Raw genomic sequence first — 19,239 nt, 5'->3', positions numbered from 1 at the left:
CCGACAGCCTTGTTAGAGAACTGCTGATGAATCGAAGCTGGCAGTTGAAAGGCCAGAGTCTCTGTTCAGTGGTCAATATGCTCACGCCTCAGCAAAATATCCTACAATTAACTTGGCTCAGCTCTAACTTTTAGTCATTACCTAACCTAAATCTCCCTCTGGATAAGGGAGGTTGACTTATACTCTTTGGGAAGGGAAGGGAAGGGGGGGTGGGGGGTCAGAAAGCTTAGAGAGGGTTACAATGCCTGCCAGCAACACCACTCATTTAAAAATCATTTTTATTCTCTCAAAGTAATAAAATAAGCCCCCAGAGGGGGACGTGGAATTGATTTTACACTTAAAACAATAATGAATAAAGGTAATAAAACATGTAATAAAATTTAAGGAAGACAAAGGTATCTGACAAAAGCTCAAAAGAATTCTAAAGAAATCCAATCAGTTGTACCCCAGCCAGCCTCAGGGAAGTGAGGGAGAGCCACATGTGGTCCTCTCAAAGACCATTTACCCACATGAGACTGTAGGTCAGACAGTCCCCAAAGGCCTAATATGACTGTTTACTTTCATTAATTTGTAGCTAGCACCTTTATCAAGCCTCTCACAGGTTTTCTTTGCATCCATTTATACATTTGGTTAGACTGAAGCAATTAAGGTTAAGTACCTTTGCTCAAGCGTGCAACCGCTGAGCCCCACCTGGGATTCGAATCAGAAACAATTAAGTTTCCCATTTCCAGAACCACCACATCACACTGCTGCCCAATGGTGAGTCTCGCTGCGAGTGAGAAAATCAGTATACACTTAACAGGAAATACTCAACCGGACTTGTTAGATATCCAGTGAAATATAAGGAAGATTGCATGAGATGACAAACTTCTCACAGCTCCAAATCTTCGATTTAAAGATGTGTTTTTGTAGTTAAGATTTCCAACGAAAACTCAAACAGTATGACGTCACACCTTGGGATGCTACGGCAACGGGTGCACTGAAATGCGTGAAATGAGAGCATTCACAGTAAGCTGAGAGTACGGCTCTACTGTGCTCTCGCCTTCTGGACCAAGCAGAGCTTGTGTGCTTCGCCCATGGGCAGCGAGGCATACTGCCTGAACAACTGCCCTCCACAACCCCCCACACCTGCTAAAGCCTGGCCTCGGCTTGCTCTTCCCTCCGAGCCTCGTTAGCCCGCAAAATTTTGTTTAACAGATGCGCAGCTGGGACCCCTCCGAGACACACCGGTGCTGCGCATATTGATGGGAGGGAGGGACGAAGGCTCTAGGGGTACTTAATTTTTCTCTTTGCCTCCCTCCCTTTTAATGACTTTCTCTCATTTACTCAGGCCCAGGGACCCAAGCTGCATGAAACATGATAACGGCCCCATCTCGACCACGCTGTGTGATGGCTACAGAGAGAGAAACGTGACAGCCAAGTTCTTGACCTCTGAGCCTGTTAGCAAACGCGAGCCCCTTTAGCATGAGAGCTAAAGTTGCTAAAGACCCCGAAATCAGAAGGCGGTCGATATAACCTGAAAATAGCCCTGTCATGAAGAATTTTTTTTTACCTTTTTCCTTTTTCTATGAAATCCTATTCCAGCAATTTACTGACAGACTAATTACCCGATTTCTTCACCCTCACCACATTTTTCTTGTAGGAAAATTACCATCATGTACCATTACTTTAAAACGTGTCTAGATTCAATCAACATTTTCATTCATTTTGAATCACAGTTTACTTATACATATGCATTTAGTTATGACTCATAAGCACAGGACTAAAGCACAGGAATGACTCACGGTTGAATTCAAGCAATTAGAGTTTTTTATTAATTTTTTTTTTAGAAGTGACCATCTCCTACCTTTCCTTACTCCTTCATACAGTTTAGTATTTACTGAAGCTATTTGGGTTGAGTACCTTGCAAATCTGTACCCCAGCAGACCTTCATTCCAATATCAAAAACTTCAGCCTCCTTGATTCAAGTCAGCTTCCAATGCCACTTCCTTTGCCACTCAGCTTCCTATCCCCCTATTTTAGACAATTGGTGAAATGTAACTCTACGAATACATCTCCAGTTCTTTCAGAAGACACAATTCCCTGGTGCTATGCTTTGTCTTTTCTTTGGTGTCCTTTCTTTAGGAGGGTACATGTGATTGAGTGCCTACTGTTACAGATGAGCTCTGTCTCTCCATCGTCTCTGAGGGGGACCCTGAGGGAGACGAGAGTTTGGGGAGGTGGAGGGGCGCTTAGTGACAGGGATGGAAAATAGATGCCCCGGCTGATGGATGGCCTGTTGTCACTTAACCCCCTAACCCCCCCCCCCCCCCGGATGGCTCAGATCACATGGTGCTACCACACGTACTTACAGACTGTGCACAGATCCAGGTACACACACACACACACAGAAACACACAAACTGAAACAACACCCACATATATATATATATACACACCCAGGAACCAACATACCAAAACACCCCTCCCCACATACACAAACACACTTACTGATATATATATACACAGCACATACCCACGCACACACACACACAATCACTGCAACAAATCAGTAAACCTGCTCATTTCTGGTTTTCTTTCCTCATTTGCCAACAGTACATCAAACCCATTTCTTATTTACACACCTTAATCGGTGATACTGCTTGTAATTCGATATGTCATGTTAATGTCATTTAATTAAACCTATTCAAAGGGTGGTACACACCTATTCGTCATATTCAGCAGAAACAGAGGGACAGGGGTAAGACCTGTGGATACCCACTGACAGTCTCTGTTCATCCACTTCCTACAGGCTGTCTTTACAAAGAATAAGCACTCAAGCTTCTCGATTGAATCACTCACTTACCAATTAACACTACCCTAGGCAAAGTAATGTGTGAGATTTTTCCTGCCGATTTCTATTTGCTTTCACAGCCTTTCATTTGATTGCAGAGCCATTGAAAAACTACAAAAGTACCTATTTTTTAACTTGGTTTGCTCCAGTAAGTTTTCAGTTTTACTGCATGAATCAAGATTTTTCGGAATTACAAGATTTGTGACAACTGCAAATTGTGTGAACCTGTTGGATATTTTACTCAGAAGCATATAAATTAATCATTGCTGCCACATATTATTAAAATACATTTTGAGATAATAACTCATAAATGAATACTTTGTTACAAATATTATTTAATTCGCTATTTTAAAAGTTTGAATATGTTTAAAACTGAAAGAGTCACCCATTAACACACTCGCTCAGTGGCTCCCATAAGTACTTATCATAACAGCATCTGGGGCATTGCATACAGTATGTGGTGTCAATGGCTAAAAAACCATTTCTGTTTCCTATTGTTTTCATTAAGAAAGTCATATGCAGTACACACCAGTGCATGGCACTCCACTTTCTCTCCAGTGCACACAAAATCCTACCACAATAACAATCTGTAATCATAGTTGCTAAATTATTAATCAAAATTAACTGTCCATTAGGGCTGAAATAATCAGATAAATCAATTGCAGGGTATGTGAAACCATTAGGTGTGGAAACAGAGAAAATGTCTCATTCTTTCTTGTGATGAAAACATAGGCCTGAAGGCCTCATCTGTCTTTATTAGTGAACAAGTTATTACTAGGAGTGAGACCACAGCAGAAAGATCTGGGGCTTCACTGTTAGACTATACTACCAGGCCTAGCTCAGGTTTCTGCATTAGTGCAAGCTTTCCAGGTATATTTAATAGAAGCATTCAAGCTTTTTCATGATGTTTTTTTATTTTCCCAAAATGAAAGAAAATTATTGACCACAGAAAGGCCACCATTCTCCATTTTATCCACTGTTGATACACAGTGAAAACTGAAACTAAACACAATGCATTCAGCTTATAAGACTGTCACACAAAAGACTCAGACCAATCTGATGTCATTACCCTAAAGCTGCAGTAAGTTTGTTTTAGAACACTTATCCTTCATATTTGGTTACATTTCCTTCACATTTTAAAACATTAAAAGCTCTTAGAAAAAAATCCAGTCTCTCCGATTGCCCCAGGCTCTAAAATCCACCACTCCAAACTTCAGAGCACCTGCATCTTATCCAAGGTTTGAGTTATAATCTGAGCTTTGTGGGGGTCTCTAAAATAACTAACGTTAGGTTTAACATGGCGAGGATGCATGATGAAAGCTGACACGTAAAGTAGTTCAAACTCAATAAAGCTTTATTGAGGAACATTCAATATGGAAATCAGACATTCGCTCAGTTTAATTCACAATGGCGAACAGGGGAGAAGCCCCTCAAACTCCTCCTTCATCTCGCCCACGGTGGCACAACACACAAACAACCAAAGACAACAAAACACAAATCATACAACACAGACATGTTTGTACAAGACAATAATCACGCTATTTACAACATTTACAGGGCAACAGTCCCGCACAAACCCAATAAAGTGTCCCATGCGCGGGGCATCCTGGGAGCTGCCGGCGGCATGGTAGCTAGTCTATACTACTACTTTCTATTCAATATATTATAAAGATAATGTTGGCTGATACATGTAATGGCTTCTTCTTCCAAATGGGTTCAAACGCTTGCGGCTTGCAGGCTCTCAACAGGAACAGGCATAGTTTGCGCAATATTCTACTGTGCACCATGGTGGCTTGGTGGTGAAGTGCAGCCATACTGTCATTCACGAGAGAATATGGTGTGTTTAGTTCTTTTGGAGAACATGTTTCTTTTAGCCTATTTATCTTGTTAATGTAAATAATACTCATTACATTGGAAAATGCATTATTTGTGATTAAGATAATGATTGTTGGTAATTGTGGCAAACACGCCTGCCACAGGCCACCGAAGTGGCATTCCAAGGGGCCCTCCAGCACAGAGACACAGGGAGAAGATGTTCAAATAGTCCACATTTATTTACGAGGGTTTAGCAAGATGTTACAGCCAAATGAGCAGATGTAAAACACTGTCATGACAGAGAGGCTCCCTGGTGTGGGTGGGGATGGCAGATTTAACCTGTGCGCAGTGATTACCTCACTACGCACAGGTGCAGCCACTCCTGTTCCTGGGTCCAATTAGCCTGGCCAATTATCTAATTCTTAACCAATTATCCAATTGGCCAGGTCTAATTAGCTTGACCCAGGGCAGGTGTGGCTGCTTAAACCAGCCATCCCCACACCACAGTAATGTATTAGCGACCCCCACAGATGTATCATTTTACTGCTTTCATGGGAGCTCAGACCCCTCCTTATGGGAGCTCAGCTCCCACTGGCTCCCACATAACTCGAACCCTAATCTTAACAACCAATCCAGCTCTCTGCAAGGAGGCTTCCTTACCTGCCTGTCAATCCTGTTGCACATTCACAGTGCTGTCAGAGCAGGCAGGGCGGGACTACACAGATAAGAACAGAAGAAAGATACTACAGCTAGCTGGTAGAAAACTAAAAAAGAATGACAGACACAAATCTGCCAAAATGACCATTGTAGGCAAAGGCAGAACTGGTAATTTTGGCATTTTAAAAAAATTTTTCTGTCATTCTTTAGAAGAAAAGATTCCAACCAAAAAGTATTTAAAGCAAGCAAAAGACACAAAAAGAGTGAACATCGGTTTGGATCTTCAGTGATGGCGAGAGCTCAAAGATTTGAAGAGCTTCAAAAGTGTTACCAAGCTTGCTCAGCTGGACAGGTAATATTCTTGATTGTTGTATTTCTGCTGGAATTTGTTGACCCCGAACCATGTAGCTGATATAGATTCTTAGTTACTTGAAGCTGCTTTATTTACAAATGTAATGATGTAATGTGCTGTAGCAAAAAATAATATTAAATTCAATGTTTGGCTGTGAAATATCGCTAACTTTCTTACTTTTTTTTGGTTTGTTACCACAGCCAGCCACTAACTCTATCACAACCTAGCCAGCAATACTGCATGAAATACAGTAATTTTTGCCAATAATATGCCTGCTTTAGCTGTAAATAAAAACTTTAGCTAAGATCATTGTTTACGTTCATTATGACATTATGTGTTTTCTATTCTACCTGTGAATGCTAGAATGTGCTGCATTACCCTCCCTACTTTTCAACACTCTTGTCCTCTCTCTCCAGTGCACCTGCATGTGTTTGGGGGGAGGGGCTTTAGAAGGAGAGCTGAGGGGAGGGGGTGGGAGGGAGTTAAACATTGTTTTTTAAATATCAAGCTGTCTTTCTCATTTCTCCAAACTTATGCACTGCACCTATAAGGACATGTTCCTTTCCAAAAATTGGGCAATAAAAACACTTTTGAACTGAAAATAAGTTTTGAATGTCACATATTTGTATATATTGTCCTAGTGCCACTGAGCTATCCTTTAAGTATGATCCACCTGCTAGTTTAAAGGTACAATTTCATGAATACAATCCACTCTTTAAGGTAAATTAATATGTTGTGCACATATTTGTCATGTTTCTTCAGAAGCAGTACAAAATAATATCACAGGAAAAAATCCAGATCAACCTGACTGCTGATTCTCTGTATCTTCAGGCCCAGGTGTTCCACAGTACAGACTTGGCCTCCTTGTTACACTCACTACAATTTAAAAACTCTTACAAATCTCCTCAAGGGTGTCTCTTTATAGCACTGGAATTAGGAGATTGTGTAAAGGCAATGAGAGAGCAGATAACACTAAACCATGCGGTTACTGGAATTTGTTCAGAAACAATGGCTGTGAAATTTGTTTTTAAAAGGCCTGATGCAACAGTCTTGGGAAAAGGGAAGAGACATAGAAGATGTAAAGTACTGTGTATCCCCCTTTTGGCCACACTGATCTGAGATTTGTCACAGCCAGATCAAAGCCATTGTAGTTCTGCACTCCTACAAATGCAATCTCCAGGCCCTGCAGCTGCTAGTGTTAAATCACTAGTAAATGACATACAAGTTTTAATCTACTGCCAATGCTGATACAGCTATCTTGAGAAAGTCATATCTCTGAGTCACTATGTCATATTACCTGTGGCTAACAGTGATGTACTGTACTCTATGTGGACAGAGTGAAATCTCAATCCCAAATTCTCGCCCTTCTATGGTAATGTCATACTATTCATAATGTTGTGTGGAAGTGATATCATCATCATCATCATCATCATCATCATCATCATCTTTAGCTAGTTATCTTTTCCCAAAACTCTTGTAGCTCTAAGATCACTGTTAAAAATATCATGAAGTGCATGTTTATATTCAAAGATATCCCAAAATTCTCATTACTATTGTGCTTAAAACCCATCACAAACTAACTGAATGCTCCAGACTATTTGTCAAGAAGCTAAGCATGATTAAGCATGATAAGGAGTTAAGCTATCAATGGATGAATGCTAATGTTCATTAATGTGAGCAATTATTCTGTGTTACTGAAGGCTAAACGTAAAGTACATTAATCAATACATTTCTGACCAAAAAAAAAAAAAACTTGTGATAGATATTTTTAATGCTTTATGATGATGAATTTACTTAATTTTGTTCCTCCAAATGGAAGAAAAAAGCACATCTTGAGGGTGTCATATTATTGCATTATTATACAGAAACTAATGTTAAATTGTATATCAACTATCTAGTAATTGCAAGTCCAAGGTACTGACTTGCCTCCTTTGCTTTAATGCTATATCCAAAATTGTCTGAGGAACTTGCATTAGGGGAGAAAGTATATTTATAATGTGCCACTACAAGCCACGAAAGAGTGCTTGTTAATACACTGGCTAATTGTATCAACCAGAGGCAAGCTACATTAAATGTACTGTATGTGTGCTGTCAGCAAAAATGTTTAACCCCTTAATCACCATTCAACATGCCATAATACCACTAAATACCCACCAAGTTATTTATTTTAGGGAATACTGTAACCTGGTAAATCAAACAAACAAACAAACAAAAAAAAAAACTAGGTTACTAGGTTACAACATTCCTTTCCCTCCACTTCATTATACATGAAAATGTCAGTATGCCACAACATTAAAGGCAAAACAGGGACAGGACTACATAAAATAAAAGATGTTTTCCTAAAATGTTGCAAGAAGATGAGTATGATTCCTCTGTTCACTAAATTATTTTTTAACTTCTTTCTTTGATTATATGTTTCTAATTGTATTAAAACAGTGAGTACAATGAAACTGGAGACCAGAAAAAAGACCTTTGTAAGGGATAAGATTGAGCTCCCCCTGGCTCCTCTATAATTCAAACTCTGTTTTCAGCATATAGTGCCCTTAAGAACACACTTAGCTCCTGTTTCCAGTGATTTCCTCTGCTCGGACACGTATTTGGAAGCATTCATCAAAATTTAGCACATTAGCAATGATGCATCACAAAAGCCGTTGTACAGAGTTGCATTTCATAGCTATCTGGAACTGAAGCATTGGCAATTTGCATCTCTTGCTATGCCTAAGTGCAAATAATGAGCGCTGGGATTCAAAGCAAGACCATAAAGCATTCAAATAAGTTTTTTTGTTTTTAGATTTTAATTTTAATTTACTTTAAAACAAAGAACAATAAATCATGCTTAGTTTTATGTCACTGTGGTCATAAATCTGATCAGACACTGCAGATACACCTGTGTCAGCTACATGAAGAATAATTGATCATGGAGATGGCACTCACCTGAACGTCATCTGGAACACTTGGCCCAGGTGCACCTGCTGGGTCTTGTTGTTGTAGCCATGAAGCATTTCTCCGAAGAGTGTGTCGTTGAAGCGGGTACTGTGTCGCTGACAAGCCGGGCCCTCGCATACCTCTGACTGTAACACACAGGTGCGGCCATCTGGAGCCAACCTGTACTCCTCCACGCATCTGAGAAGCAGAGGACACACCTGTGTCTCACACATAACTGAGAGCCAGACTCCTTCACACTCCTGGGAGAGAAGGAACACACCCGAGTCTCTCAAGTCTGCAATATCTGCTTTGCACAAGAGAGAGAGAACATGTTGGCAGTCTGTACTCAAAGCACTTTAGAGGGTACTCTTACAAAAAAATCTAATGTTCAAAAACCACATGTGACCACCCAACATGTGAAGATATCTGTACAATAAGAAATACTCCCGATCGTGAGATGAGAGCAGAGATAGGCAACTAATCCAATTTCAAGTCACATATTTTGTTTTCACATGAACATTAGAGCTCACATTTTAAAAAGTTGGTGACATGTAAAAGTGTGAAGATGCAAATGACTCTGTAACCTATTTTCTTTTCATGTGTGGAAATTTTCATTCACATGTAGGAAAAGCCAATCATGTGAAAATATTTAGTTCACATGGGACATTGTGTAAAGCAGGGGTCGTCAATCTTATCAAGTTGGAACAAAAGCCTGCACCCACACCGGCCCTTTCTGGATAAGATTGAGGACCCCTGGTGTAAAGGCAAATTTCATGTTTTTTTTCCATAAGGGTATGAACACTCCTGAGTGTCACTCACACCTGAAACCTGTGCTCCACACATCAGAGAGAACATATCTGCTGTCTGCACTCTATGAACCTGAGAGAGCATGGACACACCTGAGTCCCAGTTGTGCACCACCAGCCTGTTTCACATTAGCAGTCACATTAGCCAGCCTGTTTCAGCAGCAGACATGGAACAGAATGCAAGGTGGCAGGAAGGAGGGGTTGAGATTACACTACAGTTGGAATATTTATATATAAAGGTTCGCATGCTTGCTATTTTTCAGTCAGAATATAAACAGTGCTCCTCTTGCTTAAAACAAACTTTTCATCTGTTTATCATGATACAAAGACCTATCAGCATGATTGTCACAATGAGGGCATGGAAGGGCTGCACTGAATATGTGTGAGACAAATTGAAGGAGAGGGTTGATCAGAAGCATTTTTCTGTGCCGCATTTCTGAGCAGACTTTCTGTTATTTTTGAGATGTAGGGCAGATATTTCACAGCAGGGGCCTGATTGGGGTTTTGACAGGATTCTGTTGTCAGGTGTAATCAAGACTCTGTTGCTAAGCATAATCAAGAACTACTCTGAGCTGTGCTGATATGCTCTTGAAATTGTAAAGCAGAGATAATTTCCCTTGTGAAATCTCTCACTAAGAAGAGTGATATAAAAAACGGAAGTATAGACAAAGAGAATAAAAATATCAGAAATAAAGTGATTAGTGTTTCACAGTGAAATTAAAGTGGAATTAAGTTATGGAAATCTGTATGTCTTAAGAATTGTCAGTTAAAAATGCATCATTTTAAAACATGAAACATTTTCTCTGATGCAGATGAACAATGATAAGTCGTTAGGGAACTACACTCCTAAGACTTAAGTTTCAAACCCTAGGTAATAGAATATATATTGAGCCACATTAATACTCATGACTAAATGTATTTTTTAAAGCTCATTACTACACATGATGTTAAGGTGCCATTAAGCAAGAAAAATTGTTTTTAATTAATAATAACCATCTTGTGGCAACTGCGTGATTACATTTGCATTTAATTTGATTTTTTAATTTGAGATTTTATTTGCAAAAAGGGGGAAAAGAAAAAAGGCAACCAATGAAAGTAATTTACCACACTCTTTAAAACTTTGTCCCGATTTACTAAATTTAATTTCTGTAACATTTTTACAAAAAAAAAATTGAGTCAATTTTAAAACTTTGAAATCATGTTACATATACACGGCATTTCCAAAAGTGTGTGGACACCTGAACATCACACACACTGCTGTAACAGACTCCACTCTTTTGGGAAGGCTTTCCAGTAGATTTTGGAATATGGCTGCAGGGATTCACTTCCATTCAGCCACAAGAGCGTTAGTGAGGTTGAGCACTGATGCTGGGCGTAAGGCTTGTCTTGCAGTTGGCATTCCAATTCATCCTGAAGGTTTCTGATGGAGTAGAGGTCAGGGCTCTGTGCAGGACAGTCAAGTTCTTCCTCACCAAAATCAGAAAACCATTTTTTATGGACTTTGCTTTGTGCATGAGGGCATTGTCATGTTGAAACAGAAAAGAGCTTTGTCAAAACAGTTGCCACAAAATTGGAAGTGCACAATTCTCTAGAATGCCAATGTATGCTGTAGCATTAAGATTTCACTTCACTGGAACTAAGGGGCCTAACCCAAACCATGAAAAACAGCCCCAGACCATTATTCCTCATCCACTAAACTTTACAGTTGGCACTATTCGGTCCAGTACAGTTGGTACTATGCATTCCAGAAAACCCAGATTCGTACGTCAGACAGCAAGATAATGAAGCATGATTCATCACTTCAGAGAATGTTTTCACTGTTCCAATGTCTGTATGCTTTAAACCACTCCAGCTGACACATTTTCGTCGTAAAACACAGTGGATCGGTAAGTAGGCCAACCGATAGCTAGTAACAATTTTATAGCTTTCAAGCTTAGACATGTGGAATCAAAGACTTTCTTTATTCTGGGGCAATGTCTGGAGTTTGAGACTGCTACAGATTCTAATGATAGTGTACAGATGCCCAGTGTTACTATGTTATTACACATTGAATGATCTCCAGGTTTAACTATACAATGGTAAAGCCTAGTTTATGTTGCTTTCTTTAGTTTTGTCTGGTAGTATAAGGTCACTGCTCTACTAGACTCTAACATAGCTAGCGGTGAGGAATGGTTTACATATGAAGTGTTTTACGGATATGAATGTTAATGAGCACAAACCCTGCCCTTGTCTGCTGGACAGGTCACAATAATCTAATTGTGTTTATTACAATTTTATGGTTTATAATTGGGTTAAAAACTTGAAAGAAATTACATTACAGGCATTTATCAGACACTCTCATCTAGAGTGACTTCTTACATAGCATTTACATTGCATCCATTTACAATAAACAGCTGGCAGTCAAGGGATCAGCCCCAGCATACCTCCACAAGATCTTCAAACCCTACATGCCAGCCAGATCCCTCCGTTCTGCTACCTCAGGATGCCTGGCACCTCCCCCTCTTCGCTCCTGTGCTTCCCGAACACGTCTCCTGTCTGTTCTGGCCCCACAATGGTGGAATGACCTCCCCGTGGAGGTCAGAACAGCTGAGACACTGACCCACTTCAAGCGACAACTGAAGACTCACCTCTTCAGGCTGCACCTCTCCCCATCCCTCCCTACCTCCCTGTAATCTCTAAATTGACTGTAAGCTTAGGGTTGTAACTAGGTAGCTGTTTCGTAGGTGACTTAGTTAATGCACTCGTCTTAACTACTGCTTGTATTTTTGCATAGACTGCGTTGTTGTTGTTCTCGTTTGTGTTAGTATTAATCAGTTTATCCTTCAGGGTCCAAGTTGAACTATGCGGTTGTTCCCTGCACTTGGAACTTCTCTTTAAGGTTTTCGACAATCTTGTTCCTGGTTATGGTTATACACTTTGTTGTATGTCGCTCTGTATAAGAGCGTCTGCCAAATGCCTGTAATGTAACGTAATGGATCTATACTGAAGCAATGCAGGTTAAATACCTTACTTAAGGGTGCAAAGGCAGTGTACAACCCAGGAATCAAACCTGTGACCTTTAGGTTACAAGACCAATTCCATACCCATTACACTACACTACCACTAGAAATATTAAGAAGATAATCAGTTGTCTCGGGAATATAACCACAATTTAAATCCAGTTGCCTGGACCTTTAATAATTTAAGTAATTTCCAACAAAATTCAAACAATAATTAAGCAATGTGATTTGTTGGACAAATTCTCATTTCTTTTCATGAAATAAACTTCAATAATATAAGTACATTTCAGACAAAATTGTTTGTCTGACTTATAGCCATTTATTTAGGTATGGTCAACTCAAATAATCACTTCAGTATTATTCAGTCATTTTATTGAGACGGTGTAATTAAAAAAAAAATACATTATTGTTGCATTTACAAGGCCAGTGAATTAATTTTAAGAGGGCAGGAATTTTTTTTTCAGTCAGAGAAAAAGTGCAGTGGAGAGGATACTCTTGAACAGCACACTGGGAATGTGACCTGGTTGGTCACGTGTTGGATATTGGTTCAAATTGCAGCCTCATCTTTTATAGGCCAACTCCTGCTGTTATCTTCTCTAGTGTCTCATCAGCCAGTGCTGGGTCTGTATTTCCTCAACAGTATCTCATCATTCAGCAGGCCATTTTTACATTCTGAAGGTTTCAATACCTTTCCTCTTACACTCCCCCCCCCCCCCCCCCAAATCTAGAGCTGTGTCTAGCCTATGGCAGGGTCAGGTCAGCCCAACTATATGTTATACTCGCACTGGTGAACAGTCACATGCGGCCACAGTACACCGTTGGAAAATTAGTTGCACGGAAACACTTTGCCACATTTATGGTCTTTTTTTATTTGGTGCTCAACATGGGGCTGAGTATGTCCAATTCCCACCTTAAATTTGGAATTTCCAATTGACTATTCATGCATCATCTCAACTGGAAATTCACATCCACGGTTCTCCTCTGAAAAATGGTGTCACCAGGCTCCTTTTTGTCTCACTGCAGCCCACAGCCAGGAGTTGAAGGAAGACATTCCATGTGCGGCTTTGGCATGCAGTCCATGGGTACCTGATCAACCAGTGGGGGTTGCAAGTGAATTATGGACCCCTAACTGACTGAACCCCATTGTACCCAGGGTGACACAATAAGCAATTATGTGATGTGCTGTGGAGCTACCAGCCACAGTCGGCACTGCCATTGTCTGCATTTGAACCAAGACTGTGGGGCTCATGCATTCACCACAGCAAGGCGCACCACCCAGAAGCCCAGTTAGGGTCTTTTGACCCAGAAAGAGGACTTGTATATTTAGGCTACTTTCTTGTTAACTGAAGGAATTATTTTTAGTATACAACCAAAGAAAAATGAAGATTTTGATAGCAACATGTGCCTTCAGACGTCCTGTTCATTGCTGCTGACCTAATATGTTCTATTTACAGAAAAATAGATATGCTAATCAATATGTACATCAAAGACTGTAAAAAATATGGACAAAGCTACTGTGACTTCACCCATTGACTCTCCGTGGGTCTCTAAAACACATTTTGAAGCTCAATGGCGGGCGCGGACATGTTGTCGATTTGGAGCCAAAACCAGTGTTAAGCAGTTCTGTGATTTTACAATGTGATTGACAGTCCGGTGCGGAAAAGCCCATCAACCTTAACTAACGATTGCAGAACGAACTTGAGGCTAGCTGACTGTCTGCCGTTATGTTTTAAAATATATTATCAAATGTTTACGGAGTTTAATTTCCATCTGTGACTGTACTGTGTCATGTAATCACGTATTATGTATAACATTAATAATACAATTATGTTCAGTTACCTTCAATTTATGTTTCTCAGCAAAACAAATATGCTTAGCTAGCATATCAGCTTGCCAGTGAGCTAGGTAGGTTATCCGTGGTTAGCTCACGCATTAGTAATATGAACCACAGGGGAAGAACATCGACTAGGGTCAATCAATCAGAGATGTGTAGGCTACTGGTGATTTGACTAGGCTAATTTTCATATAACTGTCTGGTAGACCTGCTGTTAACCGAGCAAGTTATCGTCGTAGGTTTTCGCCACAGTCAGTTAATGAGCCAGTAACTGCTACTACTCCATCGCCGTTTGTGGTGTTCACTTGCTGGGTGACGCTAGCTGACCGATCGTTCGCAAGTCACTTTTTACCAAATAAAAATTAAATCAGCGCTGATTAACAAATCGACCAAGTATTTAAATAACTGATCTGCAGGCGTGTAAATATGACAACACACTTTGTACAGCAAGTTTTCCACCTGGTGCATGAAGACAAAAATAATGTACATTGAATTTCTAATTATTATTAGGCTATTATTCGTTTTTTCTTGTAGATCATCAAAACCAATGGAGAAAAGCCAATATACGCAAGGAGCCCCCAGGACCGATTCTGAGAACCACTGTCTTAAATGCTCTTGTCGGTCTCTTAAATGCTAAAAACATGTTTCTTTCTAAATGTCGGTCTTACAAAGATGGTTAATTTCGTTAAATTCTGTGTGTGTTATTTCATCTTGTGTTGTATGTTATCCAGCAAATAAACCTTAAGACTCTTAATTCGCTTCATGAAAATGAAAATTTTGCAGTGTTTATCCCAAAATCGGGATTATAGTAGCTTTGTCACATGCGTGAAGCATGGCCCAGGTAGACATTTACGGAATGTACATGACTGACAAGCCGTCAAACACGAATATTTGCCAATTAGGGTTAGCTAGCTAGTCAAATGGCTTGGTAGCCGAAGTTGCGAACTGTTTTAGCATAGGCTACTGGACTACCAACTATAGAAATATGATTACGCTTTCTGCCAACTAATTATTTGGTTAAGTAGGCTAAAGGAAATAGTAAAAATGACTCGGCTACCGAAAAACTTCAGAGAAGGATTATTTTATGGTCGTCTAGTGCAGCTGTAAATAGCACACGCCATAATGAAATCACTACAAAATGGGATGCCTGCATTTTCTGACTTCGCACAGGTGGACCGTGGTCGGAGCCGCAATGTCAAGGCCAAGAGGCGCCACCTCCCACCCCAGTGACCATGGACTGTAGCCCCTATTGTAGCTTAGTCCTCCGCAGTAATCAGGGAGTGACGCAAACTGTACCTCATTGGTCCACAACAAATATTATAACAGTGCCCAAATGACACAATAAATCATGAAATCGACCCATGGACAGTCATAAGACGAATAAAATACACATATTGTGACTGTTTGTTCTCATGAGAAAAAAATGATTGACTTTGTATTTTGACCGCATTTGTACCGTAGACTTACATGGACTTACCGGATATGAAAACACTTATACTGGAGCCAACCGTAGTGGCGCTAGTGAGCAACCAGGAACAACAAGACCAGGAAATGAGCTTCAAAAACGAAGTCTGGTTTTGGCCGCTTGATGTACATATGATATATAAATATATTAATCTAACAGATATGACATGTTTTACTGTGGTATCATATACTAGTGAACCAGCGTTAGTATATACTGCTGATTTAGGTCATTCAGCCAGGGTAATCAAATTCATTAATGGAAACAGAAACCTACGTACAGACTGGACTTGCAAGAATGGACTCTCTCATCTCTGATATTCATTATGTTTAAGACATAGAGGCAGGGTCATCAAACTCTTGAATTGGATAAAGCAGTGGAGGGGACACTCACCCACAGAGCATGAGCACATTGCTGGAGGTGGGGTCCTCTGGGAGGGGCACCAGCTGCTGGAGACACAGCTGCTCACAGCCCCCGTTGAACCCATCGGAACAGTCCGTGCCCTTCGAGTAGTCATAGCAACCTGAGCCATCTTTCATTGGCCGCAATCCCTCAGGACACTAAAGGGGGGAACGATTGCATGCGAGGGAGAGAGGAAGGAACAAAAGAAGAGAAAAGTGAGTGAGAGAAAAGAGAATGAGTAAGAGATAGATAAAGAAGGGAGGAAGAAACGTAATGAGTGTACGAATGGGATGGAGAAAGAGAAAGGAGGAAGGATAATATTTGCTAGTTGTTCCTGCAATGTAAAATAACATCTTAACAGCAGTTGCCAAACCAGGAGTTGCCAAACCTGGTCCTGGGGAACCGCAGGGTCTGTGGGCTTTTGTTTTTGCCAGAAATACAACAACCATTTAGACCAAAGAAAACAGGTGAGGTGAGTTAACAGTGTAATCAACTGCTTTAATGAATCAATTAATTGCAGAGTAACAAAACCAGAAGACTTTGCTGCTCTCCAGAATCTGGCTTGGCTGCCTCTGATCTAAACAAAGCGCTTTTGGAAAACTAAATAGCATTCATCTCTCCCAGCTACAATGCCTCAGTCACAGGAATTGTAACTGTGAGAGATGGATGGTATTTAGATGGTGGAACAGAGAGCACACAGATATTTGAGGGCTAAATGGTGAGACAGATTATTGGAAAATGCAGAGTTCACTCCACCCAGGACAGCCGCATGATCCCCCATTGTTGCCTGTTTAAAAACCCGACTCAAAATATAACGACTCAGTCTCTATCATTTATTTAAAATGCCCCACTCCACAAATAAAAGTTTCTCCACAGTGTGAAGGGCACATGCAGCGACCCTTGTGCACTTTAAATTTGTACTCTCCTCGCACCCAGTTTCTGATTTATGCCTGCTAACTGCCTCATTTATTTCACCCAGTTCAGTTCAGATTATTATTACCATTTACACGTATAAAAATACATGCACAGGAAACTGCTTCCAAAACTTCTCACAGTCAATGGCACACATTTAAGGACAGCAACACCAACAGACAGTGAAAGGTATTGAAATAGCACCAACAAGACATTGCACACATAGTAACTGCAAAGTGAATAATGGCACCACAGGAGTCCATACAGTGCTATTGTAGCAAGATCAGTGTTCCACTGTAGTGAGCATATCAGAGACTACATACATTCAATTTTGGATTACAATATCTACAGTATCTTTTTAGTTTGAGGGATGTGGTCAGTGGTAACCACTATCGTTACTGTCAATGTAGGTTTCGTTTGCAAATTAAATCATCACTGGTTAGTGACTCTGGACTGTGTGCTTAAATGCATGCGTATGCATCAGAAGATTATCACACATGGCTGAGGGGTAGCTCATTCGGTTACGGAATTATACTGTGGTGAGTGAAAGATTCTGAACCACGTCAGTGCTGGACTTTGGCCGGTAGCTTCAAAGGGCAATGCACAATTGCCGGTTGCATTGCCCAGGATATGGGAGTATACAGTCGATTGGGGGACAATGTTTCATTGCTATCTAATGACCCCCGCAAGTCGATCGGACACCCGTAGCCTACATATGAAAGGTCTTCCCCCAAAACACACTGTGCAGGCTTGGTTACAGTCTGGGGTATGAAAAGAAGCAGACATGTAACACCACCTGTTTTGGAGGAGAACCATGGATGTCTACACCCTCCCGACTCTGCAGCGAAGTTCACGCATGAACGTGGCTGCGGCTGCAAGCAGTTACTAGATACAAATTGGGGTGGGAATTGGACATGGCTAGGCGCCAAATGTATTTTTAGAATATTATCAAAAGTTATCTGCACTTTGGTCCAGCAGCTAAATCCTGAATATCAAGGTGTTCCCACTCAAACTGTTCCCACTTAATTTTAAGCAGTTGCATTTGTTTTGGTTCTGCTTTCTTGAGTCTTGGACTGCAGCCTAGATTGTCTGCCACGGTTCAGCATTCTCCTCACCCCAGGGTGCTTTTCAGTTCTCTAGCCTGTGCTCCACACCTTGTTGCATGCAAGCATCACACCCCGCTCAAGGCCCTGAAGTGTGGGGGCTCATGACACGGAGGTCACGGAGGTCACGTGGTACGTTGCCACTGGCGTATGAATGCCTGCCAGCTCTTAATCAGTTCCCGCCAATAATTTGATGAACAGGGAGATATACTTCCAATTCAAAATGCAAACAAACATGACGAACAAGAGAAAAAGGCCAACAGTATACAATTAATTCCACATTACATTCTGTCTTTTGTTTATTTGTATTTACTGTTGTATTTTAAGCGGAAGTCCTGGTGCACAGAGAAACTTAATTACCATTCAGTGAAATAGGTAGGGATTACGGCTCTCAGCTGCTTGAACAAGATAAGGGGGAAAGAGAGAGAGGGAGGGAGAGAGAGAGAGATAGAAAGAGAAAGAGAGGCAGGGAAAGAGAATGAGAGAGATTAAATACATGAAAGACAGAATTACTATGGGACATTAGTGTACAGTGTTCTGCCTGATGTGAGATGTGGCTAAAATAATGCCCACTGACAGACATTTACCTGCTGATTTAGGCACAGACATCCCGGAGGCTAAGGCTTCGGAGTTATGAATCGTAAAGCTGTTACCAAGCGCGAGGAATTGGACCTGATATAACAGCTCACAGTGTTTTGCGCAATGATGATGAAAGGGTCATTAATCTTTATGGTTGCCTTTATATTCAGTTAGTAATATACGCAGTTCACCGTTCAGCTAGTCTGAAACCCAGGCTTGAGGCAGAGTTCTGTTCGGTGGAGTTCTCCCCGCAGAACAGAATACTTCCCATCAGGTGATTCATAGCAAAATACAGAAGACTTTTTTGTGAATAACCTACCATATATCAGACTGAATAGATGTTCTTTTGAGAAAACACATTTAAGACCTTTTCATTCGCTCCCTCCAAATCTAGAACGACCACTCCTGACTGTAGGAATGTATCGTCGCTGTGACGTTTCAAAAACGTGGGCTGCCGCACGTCCGCACCGTTGTCCTCTGAAGTATGGCTGGCTGATGTGCCTGTTCACTCAGGTCTGCCGGTTTGCAAGTGGATGGCTCGTTAGCAGCTGGAAGACTGCA

The 19,239-nt window shown here is 40.8% G+C and overlaps 1 protein-coding gene across 5 annotated transcripts in view; it reads right to left on the bottom strand.

Annotated features, from left to right (window-relative positions):
- Positions 1-19,239, bottom strand: part of LOC135265195 (astrotactin-2-like) — a 454,017-nt gene that overhangs the window by 161,220 nt on the left and 273,558 nt on the right. For all 5 annotated transcript variants that reach the window (XM_064354593.1, XM_064354592.1, XM_064354591.1 and 2 more), the window contains 2 exons: positions 16,076-16,242; positions 8,591-8,779 (listed from right to left, as the gene is read on the bottom strand). In XM_064354593.1, the coding sequence (XP_064210663.1) occupies positions 8,591-8,779; positions 16,076-16,242 (356 nt within the window). The remainder of the gene's footprint in view (positions 1-8,590; positions 8,780-16,075; positions 16,243-19,239) is intronic.

The sequence above is a fragment of the Anguilla rostrata genome, chromosome 10 (assembly GCF_018555375.3).
Source record: "Anguilla rostrata isolate EN2019 chromosome 10, ASM1855537v3, whole genome shotgun sequence".
NCBI classification, from domain to species: Eukaryota; Metazoa; Chordata; class Actinopteri; order Anguilliformes; family Anguillidae; genus Anguilla; species Anguilla rostrata.
This window is presented reverse-complemented; position numbering and strand designations above follow the sequence as displayed.